General features: G+C 54.0%; 6 protein-coding genes across 6 annotated transcripts; 3 read left to right on the forward strand and 3 right to left on the reverse strand.

Moving 5' to 3' along the window:
• Positions 1-173: 173 nt before the first annotated feature.
• MYCGRDRAFT_111644 (uncharacterized protein) lies at positions 174-1,432 on the reverse strand (the record flags this gene model as incomplete). Its single annotated transcript, XM_003847706.1, has 1 exon — positions 174-1,432. One exon carries the CDS (start codon positions 1,389-1,391, stop codon positions 174-176), a length of 1,218 nt encoding a protein of 405 aa, XP_003847754.1.
• An 873-nt stretch (positions 1,433-2,305) lies between these two features.
• On the forward strand, positions 2,306-2,704 carry MYCGRDRAFT_30692 (uncharacterized protein; the record flags this gene model as incomplete). Its single annotated transcript, XM_003847540.1, has 1 exon — positions 2,306-2,704. A coding segment is annotated over one exon (399 nt), but the record flags the coding sequence as incomplete, so codon positions are not given.
• An 871-nt stretch (positions 2,705-3,575) lies between these two features.
• MYCGRDRAFT_111645 (uncharacterized protein) lies at positions 3,576-4,795 on the forward strand (the record flags this gene model as incomplete). The annotated part of the gene is made up of 2 exons (XM_003847541.1): positions 3,576-4,586; positions 4,670-4,795. 2 exons carry the CDS (start codon positions 3,837-3,839, stop codon positions 4,793-4,795), a joined length of 876 nt encoding a protein of 291 aa, XP_003847589.1.
• Positions 4,796-5,169: 374 nt separating this feature from the next.
• On the reverse strand, positions 5,170-5,996 carry MYCGRDRAFT_106497 (uncharacterized protein; the record flags this gene model as incomplete). Its single annotated transcript, XM_003847705.1, has 1 exon — positions 5,170-5,996. One exon carries the CDS (start codon positions 5,953-5,955, stop codon positions 5,275-5,277), a length of 681 nt encoding a protein of 226 aa, XP_003847753.1.
• A 1,377-nt stretch (positions 5,997-7,373) lies between these two features.
• MYCGRDRAFT_97389 (uncharacterized protein) lies at positions 7,374-9,577 on the reverse strand (the record flags this gene model as incomplete). Its single annotated transcript, XM_003847704.1, has 3 exons — positions 7,374-8,207; positions 8,259-8,930; positions 9,101-9,577. 3 exons carry the CDS (start codon positions 9,575-9,577, stop codon positions 7,374-7,376), a joined length of 1,983 nt encoding a protein of 660 aa, XP_003847752.1.
• A 1,814-nt stretch (positions 9,578-11,391) lies between these two features.
• Positions 11,392-12,483, forward strand: MYCGRDRAFT_111647 (uncharacterized protein; the record flags this gene model as incomplete). The annotated part of the gene is made up of 1 exon (XM_003847542.1): positions 11,392-12,483. One exon carries the CDS (start codon positions 11,401-11,403, stop codon positions 12,481-12,483), a length of 1,083 nt encoding a protein of 360 aa, XP_003847590.1.
• Positions 12,484-13,852: the final 1,369 nt, after the last annotated feature.

The raw sequence follows: 13,852 nt of genomic DNA on the forward strand, positions 1-13,852 counted from the left end.
CTCATCCGTCTATTCCTACTCGATGAGAGGCTCTCGATTCTTGCTGTTTCATGTCCTCCTTGCATCTGTTCGCCACGACTGCCCGCAACTCCTTCACATTTCCATAAGCTCGCAAGCATCGTTCCGGAGCCCAACAATTCCTTGCAACAAACACAATTCCAACCTCATTGGCTTCAAGACGGCGTGATCTTGCCCTTGTATCTGTGGTCCCAGTCCTCCGCTGCCATTTGCAGAACAGCAGGCAGCTCATCCCATAATTTGGTAGAATTTGACTTCTTGCTATGGATAGCCCAGTCGAAGCAGCGCTGGTGATGCATTTCCCACTGTGCGAGTTGCCCCGAGGTTTGGCTGCTGGCAAACAGAGCCAGTATATCGCCGAAGACCTCCTCTGCAAGCGCCTCAACTTCGATGCGTAGCCTCCGAGCGGTAGCCTCTGCCTGAATATCGCCGATGAGAAACGCCAACTCCTCCACGGCACACAGATAAATGTCGAGAATCTTAGGGTCTGACGCTCCTGCCTTGTCCAGCTCACCAGGATGCGCCCAAGCATTCCGCATTGCTACCAAGGTTTCGATGAGATCACGGTAATGATTCTTCACGGCTAGCGATGAGCTCTCTGAGTATAGGCCATTTTCACCAAACAAGTGTCTGAGGTCGTCTCTTTCAATCCTGACATCGCCTTCGAAGTCCCACTCCAGGAGATACTTCGAGGGGTAACTGCTTCGACCAAAGTCGTATATGTAGCCCTGTGTCAGATCGTAGGCTTGTTGCAGATAGTGACGCATCGCATAAGTGGGAATGTACACCCATGAAGCCTCAGGCGAGCGTATTGCAAGTTTCTTGTGCGATGATAAAGCCTCGCGAGCTTGACGATCGGCAAGGATAGACGCCTCTCTCAATGCAACAGCAGCCTCCCTCTCTCGACTTAATCTCATAGACTCTTCAGCGGTGATCTCGCTGATGTGCCGCGCATTGGGGTAAGGGTCTTCGCCCTCGTCTTCCAAAGGTAGCGAGCTGGGACGAATCACGCTTGTTTCAGTCCCCACTGATTGATTCTGGGCAGCTTTCTGGTTCAGGGCCTCCTGTGCTTCGCGGACACTCTTTTGAGCATTATCGAAGTGGTCCAACTGATCCTGGTCCGCGTCCGGGTCACGGTATGCTGCTGACTCAACGTGGTCTCCCCATCCAGAGTCAGTTCTGATCGTTTTTGGACGGCTTGGTCTCGGCAACCGCGATGGTCTTCCAAGAAGTCTGCGAGAGCGCCGCCTGGGAGATCTGTTGACTACTGAGGACAGAGTTCTGGTGATTGTGGCCTTGTTCAGAGAGGGACGCGGTAAACCCGATGGCTTCTCAAGCAGTCTTCGAGACTGCGAGCGTCTAATAGGAGACATATTGACAGACAATGATATGACTCCAGCAATAGTGGTTGCTGGCCGCACCGGTCGTCACAGCATAAGCTGGAGATTGGCCCTTAAGAACAGTGCCGTGTATGTTGACCCAGGTGAGTTACCACACCTCGAGGGGTGGGAAAAGCATGAGAGTTGCAATTCACAAACAGCCAACGTTCCGGATCAAGCGAAAAGAGACAAAGGCCTAATCGGAACTTAAATTGTCTTTATTGCCCCGAGAGTATTCCTCTACCTTTTAAGGCTCACGTCGGTCATCCAGAGTCGTTGCTTCGTTCAAAGTTCGATCGAATGTGACCTTTCGGATATGCCATCAGTCGGGTCGAAAATCCAGGTCCAAAAGTACTGAGCTTGCCGGTGCGATGGAGGACATAGATGCATTGTCTGATACCTCGATCGCTGCGCTGTAGGTCATGATGTTCTTTGTGGTTATGCAGAGGACCTCCGCTTTCGGAAGAGCCTCCCCGTGCGGCCCCGTCGTCGATGTCATGCCTTTCGGGAAGCGTTCGGGCAGACGGATGCGAGAAAGGAGAGTGGTGACAATGGTGGGAGACATGTCACCTCCTGATGTCGGAGCTCGCCGGATAAGGAGCTTGCCAAGGTTGTGACTCGGCTCCGTCATTTGCCGATTTTGTTGCCTACCTTATCTCTCACTGGGGTGGTGGGGGTGTTAACCAAATATTCACAGAAAGGCATTGCATGCCGGGAAAGAACTCCAGCACTCGCCAGGAGCTAAGGTCGTCATTCCACTCGCATTAGTCAGAGCAGCGCAGCATATCGCTCGCATTGTCGCATTGGCCATCTCTTGAACGCTTGGAGAAGCAGCCATGTCAACAGCCATTCCGTCGAAACAAATCGAGACGCTGGACCCTCATCCGAGTGAAGCGGCAACGATGACAAATGAAACTTACACTTACTACCACGCTGGCCCATTGTTCACTTTGGCGGAACTCCACGCCAATGTCGTCCTCTCGCAGGCGATACACCGCATATCCAAAGGCAAATTCACAGCGTTGCTGCCTCAAGACCACGAGCCACGAGGCGCTGTGACTCCTCATGGGATCCGCGACAAGGATATCCGAGGTTTGCTGAATTGCGATCTCGCTCTGATCACTTACGATGGCACCGAGCTGGATTCTGGCACCGTGGTGGAGTACATGGTCGCAAAGATGGCCGACATTCCAAGCGTGATATTGCGAAGCGACTTCCGAGGTGGAGGAGATCAGGAAGGTGGAGAGCCTTGGAATCTGATGACCAGTCATTGGCCTCGAACGAAAGGTGTCGTTGTCGATGCGATGCTCGAGTATAAGAAAGGGTTGGCAGATGGCATACGGGATGCGAGGAGTGGTGGTCTGGCAGCAAATTCTGCTGCGGGCTGTGATCTGGTCGAAACGACGGCGATGAGGTGTGTCGCGGCCATGGAGGAAGTTCTGAAAACACCGGCCCGGATGCCCAAGGAGCTGAGAGGTCATGTATATCAGTGGATTGGACTCATGGCTGAATTTTCGGACGGTGGCGATGTGGACAACGTCCAGGAGATGATCGATTTGTTGGCAGCCAAAGAGCAGAAGGGGATGTTCGGATGATCCTGTGGAGTGGGAGCAAGTTGATTGCTCCCACGGCAGCCAAAGAGCAGAAGGGGATGTTCGGATGATCCTGTGGAGTGGGAGCAAGTTGATTGCTCCCACGGCAGCCTCCATCGAGGAAGCTGTCATCACGCCGAGCACAAACTGCCCTCAATGCGGTACCTCGACGTGGTCAAGGCGGCGCCAATGGTCGTGAGAGCAGCCACATCACGCTTGCGTTGAGAGAGAGAACGCGATTTCGTACCAGCGTACAGCTGGCAGTAGAAGGGATATTGAACCTATACAGATCAGCCATTCATGAGGTCTCATTTCTTGGAGACATCGGTATATGCCATCTTATGCACGGCTATACATGTTTGGGTGCTGCAGCATCCCGTAGAGCAGGGAATTGGCATTGGCATGTTGTCGTGATTCGTGAAGACGAAGACGAGTTGGACGAGCCGAAGAGGAGAGGTGTTGAGGTCGAAAGAACACGTCTTTGGGCTCCCGTAGTCGCGCCAATGGTCGATCTAGACGCCCGTAGGGCAGGGACAACCACGACACCTGAACTCCAACTTCTGTGCATTCCGACCATACATCCACAACATCATATTCGGTACGTGAACTAACAAGCCTATCTACGACAGTAGACACAGAGCCATCATCAGCAGAACCCGATCCACGTCAAAGCGCGATTCCGTCGTCGAGAGCGACGATGACTATTGCCATGCGATCATGGCATGCGGGCATTGCCCACAGCGGCAGCATCTCGCATTACCAGGAGATTCGAACTTGAGTGAATAGGAAGACTTCAACGGATTGCTACTAATGTGGCGACGAATTCAGAACTCTCCAATATCCCGCCATGGACTACGACGATACCTCAGGCTTCAACATCCGTGGAAGAGCTCATCAAAACAACACTGAGCGCTCCAGCTCGCCTGCCCGCCGTGATCAGTATCGTCGTTCAAGATCACCACGCGGATATCAAGATCGAGGTGGCTACCGTGGCCGCTATCAGGATGATGACTATCGGCGCAGCGACCACGGCGGCTATGCAGGTCGCCAACAGAGCTATCGCCGCCGAGATGATCGAGACGACACGGTCGTAGAGCGCCCACCAACACCGGAAGAATGGCCGCCAGCGTCTATGAATGGCGACAGTGATGTCGCGACCTCCGGTCAGCCACTTCAATTCCTCCTCATCCGCGATCTCAAGCCGAACGTGACAAGCGCCATCCTTAGTAAGGGTCTCGAGAAGCTGTACCGCGACGAGGTCCAAGCTGGTGTACAGGAGAAACCGCAAATCAACAGCAATCTGGGCGCCACTCCAGGAAGTCTAAAGCGAGTCTTTATCGTCCGCGAGAGCGGCACCTCGAGAAGTCTACAATTTGGGTTTGCTGAGTTTCACTCGAAAGTGGACGCCACAGCGGCACTGGCAAAGTTTGACGAACGCAGAGCTCCACTCACTATCGCTTCGAAGAACATCCAAGTCAACCTCCCGCATGCTGGCATCTTTGTTCCTGCCGACCCATCAGATCGGGAAGCATTCGAGCTCCGCCAAGGCGACTTTCGGAAGTATCGTGCTCCAGGCTACTTTGCCGATGCCTTCTATGTGAATCGCGAGCCACCTTACAGAAGTCCAAGTCCGGTCAGAGAACAGCCTGTTAAGCCGGAGAAGAAGCAAACCACAACCAGCCTGGAGGTAAAGGGAAGCACGGACCGCCAGACTGCCAACCCCGTGCCCGTGCTAGCACTTGCGGCAGGTCGATGGCAGAAGTCAGGAGAACAGCTTCGCCGAGATCTTCCACGCCCAGCGACTGAGACAGATGCACCGGCAGACAATCAAGCTGGACCCGCTGAACGCGAGAGCTACGCTTACTTCGGAGACAAGGTGACAAAAGGAGGCGAAAGGCAGGCATACTGCTTCATTTGTGAGAAGACGTGGGGAGGAGAGAAGGAGGGCTTGTGGCAGCATTTGAGTGACCAGGGGCACGCGGAGCAGATTGAGAAGGAAGCACAACGTCAGCGTGCTCGGAGGAGAATGGACTTTGCAGGTGTTGTAGGAGAGACACTAAGGTTGTGAGAATGAGAGTATCTGGCGAGGCTGGCAAAAGGCGACGAAGTGTGAGAGCATTCAATGCTACATCGGAGGACTGGGAGTCAACGCGTCGCTTCGTAGATATCCACGAAACGTTGCTCTGTGATCTGAGACGTACCCTACCCTTAAGCGCCTGGACTCGATGTCCTTTCGTCGCTGTTTGAGAAGCTCTGCTTCTGCAAGATTGACAATACGAACAATTTCAGCCTTCCGGGAGCAGGTCTTCGCTTGGGAGCTCAACACTATGCCTGTGCGCCAGTCTCAAGACCTTGGCCTTCCACATCTTCAACACAGGATGCGCCGCCGCAACGTCCTTGAACGTGACACTCAACTCCTCTTCCTCATCTTGACCAGGCACATCAAACAACCATATCCCATCCTCTCCAATCCACTTTGAGCCAAGCACTTCCTCCAACTTCATGTCCTTCTTTGCCTGCTCCAGCATCTTCTCCGCATCTTCGACTGCGGCTCGTCCGGCTCTCCCGGCACTTCCACCGCTCTCTCGAGCAGACCGTACAAGAGCCGCGAGGACACCTTCCAGCACCCCGAAGCACCAGCCTACCACCGTTCCAATCTCACCGCCAAGACTGAAGCCCTCGTCGAAACCAGCTTGTACATGCGACTCTTTACTCGCTGCTAAACCTTCGCGATAGCCGTTCGTCACGTGTATTCTTCGTAGACGAGGTATGTCCGAGTGTTCTGAGGTGGACGTAAGAGCGGTATCTTGGCCAAGTCCATCCTGAGCGGTCAAATTGGGCGACGCAGGTGCTGAGCCGAAGATGTCATCGTTCAGATTGGATGGAGTCGCGGGCTGATCGTCTGGCAGGGTGTTCATAACCGCCTCAAGGGAGTGCCGGTCGAAGGGTGGCAGGTCTCTGAGCATGACTGCAATGATGAGGCCATGCTGTGAGGCGAAGGTGGTTGGCAAAGTGGTGTGTTGTGATGGAGGAAGGACTTTTGAAGATTGTTCGCAAGAGGTTCAATTCCCTGCCAAATATAGATATAGTTGGACGTACTTCTGTCTCGTCCTTTTTGAAGCAAGGAATACCACACCACTTTGACGTAAACATTTTCAGAATCCTTCGAGACCCTCTATGCTGCCAATACTACCATCGCCACGGCACAAGATAATTCTCGCGTCAATGTTTGAGACGGGAATGCCACACAGAACAGGGAGGCGTGCCGCCATGGCATGATCGGGAGAGCATATCATGCCCAGTCTGCTTGCGATGCATGAAAGCTCATTACAAGCAATATCTCAACATGAGGCATCTCCGATTCCCGTCCTTTTAAGGCAGTCCTTGCGCCCAGCGATTCTCAGCGGAAACAAATTCGTCCTTTCTCCCGCCGAGCCCTGTGAGGAGGCATCTGGGACCACGAGCCGCCAGGAAGTCGTCACGCCAATCAGCCACTGCATGCCTCAATAATCTACCCTGCTTGTGAGATTGAGCTTGTACAGAGCGCCCCCTTTGCCACGATCGATCTGAACCACGAAGATAGGGTAGACTGGACTTGCGTCCATGGACGGCTCGCGATCGGATCTGGCCTCGATGCCCTCGGCTACCGCCGTGCGCAAGACCTGCTCGTATGTGGCAAGAAAGTGCTGCTCGGAGGTTTGCTGCTTCGTCAAGAGCTGCTCTGCGCGGTGCTTCACTTTCTCCAGAAATTTCCGGGCGCCTTCACCGTCGACCTTATGCAGCTTAATTGCTGCTATTTCCACTCGAGATCGTTCGCGCATTCTGCCCCTGCAGAAGGTCGTATCGGTCGTCGGCACGCAAAAGTAGCCGAATGTCTCCACGTCGCCCGTCTCAGGCACGATATGAACGCCATGAAAACGGCCAGGGCGTCCGATGATGACGGCGACAGACGGGTATGGCGCGGTTGGGGTGCTTGTGAGCATGTAGATCAAGGCAGAGAACATTGTGCCGGGCGATGAGCGTGATGTCGTGAGGGAGAAGATCGGACCGGAAGATGCTTTGTAGTGGGAGAGAAGTACCAATTACGTGGGTGTATTTCATGACAAGCAGAGTACTGCAATTCTGGCAGCGCTGCAATGGTAAGTTTCGACCGACCCGCCTCTGCTACCCAACCACGAGCCACTGACTAGGATATAGCAATCGGGACTTCCGGACGCCCTGATGATGTCTGACAACCACCTTCGCAGTCTCAGGGGCGGTCACGTAAGACAGACTCATAGTTCAAAGCACACAAATACTTCCTCGACTCCGTATAAGCCTATGGCATTCTCCCCACCCATATTCCCACCCTCCCGTCCCACTTTGCCTGGCTCAAGCGTATCGGCTATCGCCTTCCCTCCCGCCTCGCTCTCTCCTCGCTCACTTGTCGTTTCCAATTTCTTCTCAGCTGCTCCTTCTCCTCCCTACTCATGTCCCTGTTCTGCCTCTTTTTCTCTTTCCTTCTCTTCTCATCCACCAAACGCTTCTTCTGTGCTTCTTTGTGCTCTTTCAATGATCTCGAGATACCGCCGCATTTCTCGCAGGGCGTGCGGCGATTGTATCGACATCTTCGGCACACACCGCAATGCCACTGTTCATCGTCCGCAACGCACTTTCCACAAGTCGGACAGTGAGTGAATGGCCCGTTCTCATCATACCACTGACTCTCGCAGAAGTTCCATTTATACATCCCTATCCCGTCTTCTTCGTAGACGTCACCTTCGCCAAGTGCACCGCGGAAGAGCAATTGCATATGTTCCTTTCGCTCCACCGAGCCAGAAGGGAGATCCGCCAGTCTTTCTCGACATCCGGAAAGGTTAGGAGCTATGTCATTCATTTCAGGGTCCCAGACGATGCCATCGTCCGCGTTCAGGAGAGTTTTCGCCATCTCTGATGGGTCGCAGTGTTGTCCTTTCTTGAGTTTCCTTTCAACAAAAGACACGAAACAGTCGCTGGCACGAACGTTCGGATGGTATACGCCGAAGAACTTGCGAGTAACATCCTCGAATGGGTTGTGGCACTCAGGTCCGAGCGATTCTTCCACTGCTTTATCTTTGCGACATTTGCAGCCTTCCTTGCAGCGACCTCCCCATTTGCGACAGGTGCAGCGGCGAGTCGAACATCGGTTCTTGCAATTACATGTGCATGTCATCACATCTTGGGGTGCCTCGACGAAGGTCTATACAGGTGATCGGCGGCGGCTTCGGACTTCGGGGAAGGATGCACTTACTTCAGTTACGTCTTCGTTGCCAAGGGTCTGTCTCCTAGGCCTCTTCTTCGATGAACCTGCTCCAGCAGGACTATCGCTAGTGTCCGGTGCAGCGTCTATGGCTTTGCCGTCCGTCCGTCCAGCCCGCCAACTAGCAAACGCATACCCACCACACCCATCGCACGAAAAGTCTGAGCCGGTCTTGCAGACTCCGCACTTCTCACAATGCCAGGAGTTGTCGAAGCAATTCTTGCATTCCCAGCAGTGCTTGACACGATGTCTCGGAACCCAGGCTTCACGACACCAGGACCATATGTGCGAGTCTGGGTGCTTGGTGCCGATGTCATGACAGAACTTGTTTCGGTCGATGCTGAACGCATAGACGAACAATCGCGCGATGAGGAAATAGTATTCCGGATATCTGGGGTATGACTTGTCCACTTTCTGCCACTGCTCGTTCCACTCTTTCAGGATGGGGTCTTTGCTGAACGCAGTATCTGCCCGCGTGAGCTTCGCGAGCATATCCTGGCGTACTTCATCGAAAGCAGCTTGTCCAGAAAATATCTTGATCCGGACAGCAGGGTTTTTCTCGATGTATCCCGCGAAGCAAGCACTTGCCGCTGGTGCGATACCACCGCCAGGATGGCGGATAAGATCCAGAAGCACGTCCATTGAATTCTCGCAAAGCAGCCGCTATGACAGGTAGCGCCTGTCTTGCGGCATGAGCAGCGAGCAGTGTTGCAACTCTTGCGAGTCTCTCTTGCGAATTTGCAATTGCACTTCTCCGAGGGCCCGATCGGCGGAGCCTACGAGTGGTCAGGCAATGAGCTGATGTTCCGTTACAACACACGAGGTGCACGTACCTCAGAGATGATCTTCTCTGCTGGCGATGACCGATGGGTGGACTGGCAGCTCGCTAGAGTGCGGTGGTCTTCTTCGTGGCTCCTAGAGACGTGCTTGAAGAGAGTGAGAGGAATTCTCGATGGTCCAGCTTGTTGCTGTTGCTCAGAATGACGAGGATCCTGTGTATCTTCCTCTTCGTCGCTGTCCGTTCCCTCGCTGTCCGTTCCCTCGCTTTCCGTTCCCTCGCTGTCCTCCTCGTCGCTATCTTCTTCGTCGCTGTCCACTCCGTTGCTGACATGTTCGTCGCTGCTGATGACGTTGACTTCTGGCTGGACTCGTGATGGACCTCCTGTCGAATTCGGGAGCCAAGTTGCCGGGAAAACACCCTCCGCTGGTCGAGTGAAGGCATTGAGCCTTTCAAGAGCGCGGTCATATTCTTCGCGGCACTTAACGAAGTGCTCGAGAAGCTCGGATGGGACTTCGGATGGCGAGGCCATTGTGTTCATCAGGATGAGCGTGTGTGACAGGTCTGTGTGGGCGAAAGAGCTTTAGAGAAGAAGATAGCTGTTCAGTACAGATTTCAAAAGAAGGAAAAAGCGAGAGAGCCTTCTCAAGAAGTAAACGTGGGCGTGGGTAGAAGCGTAGCACAATTTGGGAGGCGGGAGTTCCGGGGGAGATGAGAAAATCTGTCAATACTGTTAGCCTGCTGACTCCAATGTGAGAGCCGGGAGTCCCTGGGGGGAGTTGAGGTACCGTATCTATCAATGGTTTCTCATTCGCTGGCTAGACCTGGCGTTGGAGACGGGCATCCCGCCAAGGTTGCGAGCTGGGTCGGCGTTGGCTTAGATCGACGACAGAAGCGGGACTCCCGCCGCAGAACTCAAGCAGCTTTGGCTTCGCTCGCGAAGACAAGCATTCACTTCTTTTAGGACGCTATTCTATCAATGCTCGACCTTCTCCACACTGTCCGTAGAGTCAAGTATTGCGTAGATTGCGAAATGAATCTACGCCAGGAGCGAATGCCTTGATGGATCGGACTCGACAACAGGGACAGCGACCCATCTTGATGCGAATAGTGGTCAAGATTCGCCATCTTGCTGCCAGAGAAATGCGTCAGCTGGACTTCCGACGTCTCAGTTGTCATCGGAACCCGCAGTAAGTCTTGTTCCCATGCAATGGCTACCAAGGCTGCTCTCAGCAGTCAGTCTTAGGGTCTCTCGGTCGCCAATTAGACGTCGAGGTAGGACGGAGGCTGGAAGTCAATTTTGCGTCGTATCTTTGCAGTCGCGTAGATACCAAGCGGTGGTAGAAGATGCAATGCATGACCGGACAGTACTTCGCCAGGTCAGTCGGCAATAGACTCGAGGTCAACTTCTCGATCCAGAGCACCAAGGTGTATCTGACCAGTGAGAGGTTCCATAAGGTCACCCGTAACCTCATCGCGAAGCTAGTCGGTAACCTCATGGATAACCTCATGGATGAACTCATTGATCTCCTCATGGAAACACCTATGCTATACGTTACGGTATCGGATATGTTGCCGAACATGTTTTCGAACATGTTCTGGCGGGTGCTGATTCGACATGACAGCTACTCGAAGCTCCTCTTGAAGCATAATACGAGGGTTGTTCGACGATTCCGGATCGCTCAAAATGGTCCCCGTCCTGTTCGATCAGCAGGTGAGGTTGACCTCGCCAGTCTTGGCATTCACAGTCGTGTTGTGGTCCGATGTTGAAATGCGAGTTGAGACGAGGTCTGTTCTTTGATGGAGGAGGTCTCGTGCAGCTGTCAGGCGGTCGTCAGGCGGCTGATGTTTCGACGGCATAGGTATTGCAATCGAATGGCACTCGAGTCGGAACCGGAAGGGAATTGACGCGGGTGAAGTGCTCAGCGGGACTGCCTAATCGAACCGTGATATCGCTACATAATTACTAGCGCTATCTCAAAGACCCTTACTATCATTCGAAGCGTATAGTAGGAGATATTGACCACCCCGGAAGAGTCTTCTTCCCCCAAACCTGCCCACCGAAACGAGCTTCCCAAAACATCAATTTACGCCTCTCTTTTGTTAGTGGACAAGTCCCGAGCGCAATGTCTGGTACCATCACACGCCCTACTTGTGCGCCAGCATCTGGCATGGTGGAGTCGAAGGAGCGACAGCGGAGGCTCGGCGTTCGAGAGCGGTACAGTAGACGGGCAAAGGCGAGAGAATGAAAAGGAATGGCCATCGCTACGCTTCAGAAACGGTATTGTACAGTTTTTCCATGCTTTCTCTTTCGCGTTTGTTCTTGATACAACGGAAAGCCATAACACCAGCATCATGGTCCGATCCCTCAGCTCACGAAGCTCAATGGAGAGCAAAGAATCCGAACTCGCAGCATCTTCCATATCAGACGCGGATCACGATCTAGAGAAGCAACGGCCTTCTTCCACGACATCAGACACCATCTGCGAGAACTTTGGCTCTCCTGTCGAACTCACGACCTCGCACCTCTCTCAATCCGCCCACCCATCGATACCGAATGGCGGTCTCAAAGCGTGGCTTCAAGTACTCTCTGCCTTCTTCCTCTTTTTCAACTCCTGGGGCTTCATCAACGCGCACGGAACGTTCCAGAGCCGTTATCGGACAGTACTTCTTCCAGAATATTCACCCACTACTCTGTCTTGGATCGGCTCCCTTTCGGCCTTCCTCCTCTGTCTTACGACAGTATTCATTGGGCCACTGATCGATCATGGACATGCACGAGTTACAGTGTTCGCAGGAGCTTCTCTCGTTCTAGCAGGTCTCCTCGCTACTTCAGCTTGTACAATGTACTGGCACCTCGTCCTCGCCCAAGGCGTATGCATGGGCATCGGACAAGGCTGTCTGTTCGTCTCCGCCATCTCCGTCCTCCCTCGCTGGTTCTCTACCCGACGAAGTTTTGCTCTCGGTCTGGCGGCTGCGGGAAGCAGTCTCGGTGGGGTGGCATACTCCTTCATTTTCCACGAACTCATCAGCCACATCTCCTTCGCCATCACCCTTCGCCTCCTCGCTGCCATCTCTCTCCCCACGCTCCTCGTTCCGTGCATCCTCCTCGACCCGGACCCAAACGCGGCTGCTCCATTCGCGAACTCGAAGTCAAGGGTCTCTTTCTTCCCCTCCCTGAAACCCTTCCTCTCCCTCCCATTCACCCTCCTCGCCTTGGCCTCCTTCATGGGCAGTCTCGCCCTCTACATCCCCTTCATCTACCTCCCGGCCTTCGCCATGACGTCCACCACTTTCCCAGCAACACAAATCTACCTCCTCATTCCGATCCTCTCTCTCGCCTCGATACTCGGACGCATCATACCAGGTCTCCTTGCCGATCGTTTAGGCGCTCTGAACGTGCTTGCGGCATTCACCGTCTTGGCTGGGATGGTGTGACTCTGTTGGACTGGCGTGAGCGAGAAGCTGGGACTGGTAGTATGGGCAGTGTGCTACGGAGCTGTGAGTGGTGGCTTTGTCAGTCTGCAGCCGGCGGGAGTGGTCAGTCTTTCGCCCAGCGGGGAAGAAGATGGTATGGGAGGGAGGCTGGGCCTAAATACGTTTTGTGGAGCGCTGGGTCTGCTGGTCGGCACGCCTCCTGTGGCAGGAATATTGGCGGCGAAAGATCAAACTTGGGTTGGCGTGCAGGTCCTCTGTGGAGGAGCATTGGTAGTTGCAGGAGGCTTAGTTGTTGCAACGAGGATTGCGCAGACAGGATTCGTCGTGTGGAAGAAGGCTTGATACTCTGATGTGTCGTACTCGATACTCTTTCATCGTTCTCAAAGTCTTCATCCCTTGTTGTCAACTCATTCATCTCTTCAATAGCTCGGACAGCATTCCCAGCGCCAAAACCTTCGACTGTTCTGATGCCTGCTGCTATGAACGTGGTCCGGCAGGTGAGGCGTACTCCAAGTCTCGGTTCTTTCACCATCCGCCAGCGCGTTCCCATTGTGACCTGATCCAATGTACACGTCCGCTCGCCACCTGAGACCCGAACATCCTCCGGCTCACAGCACTCTCGAACGGTTCAGGATATCTTCACAATCAATAATAACCCGGAACAGCGCGCAGGATATCTTCACAATCGATGAGATCCTTCAACAGCGCGGTGTAGTACTTCAGCTTGTTGAGTTTCCTCCGAAGTTCCAGCTCTTCACGCATCCGAGGTATGATTCCAGACTTCCCGATCGCTTCCTCCATCTCGTCGCCGAGTTCCCGGATTCGCGGGTTTTCTGCGCCCGCATCGCCCTGGCCGAGTAGTCCAAGCTGATTGTGGAATTCTGCCATCGTGCGGACAAGTGCTGCATCGTAGTACGGAGCTGTGGTCTCGGAGGGTAACCTGTAAAACGTCAGTACTGGCGCTCAGGAGGCCATGCTAAAACGGGGATGGATCGGGACACTTGCGACGCATAGAAAGCTGCTACTCTTGCCGCACCCGCTTGCAAAGCCTCCGGCAGGCCTTGCATCATCGTGCGAGCGGCGATGGCGGAATCGGCCTCGCCGACCCCAGGACATGGCCACCTTCCCCGGAGACGGGCCAGGAGACGGCGATGCTCTTCGATGGCGAGCTCGATGTCTTGCGGGAGAGAAGCTGGACTGGCGCCTCCCGCGACGGATCTGTACTCGCCGCGGAGCCTGTAGACTTCACGGCAATTGGGTGGGATGATGTGATTCAGGGCCATGTCTTCGATAGGAATGCGTTGTCGATGCTGACGAAGTGATCGCTTGAAAGTGGTTTGAGCGTGTGCGTGGAACGTCTTTCGATGAA

This window comes from Zymoseptoria tritici, chromosome 13, assembly GCF_000219625.1.
Source record: "Zymoseptoria tritici IPO323 chromosome 13, whole genome shotgun sequence".
NCBI classification, from domain to species: domain Eukaryota; kingdom Fungi; phylum Ascomycota; class Dothideomycetes; order Mycosphaerellales; family Mycosphaerellaceae; genus Zymoseptoria; species Zymoseptoria tritici.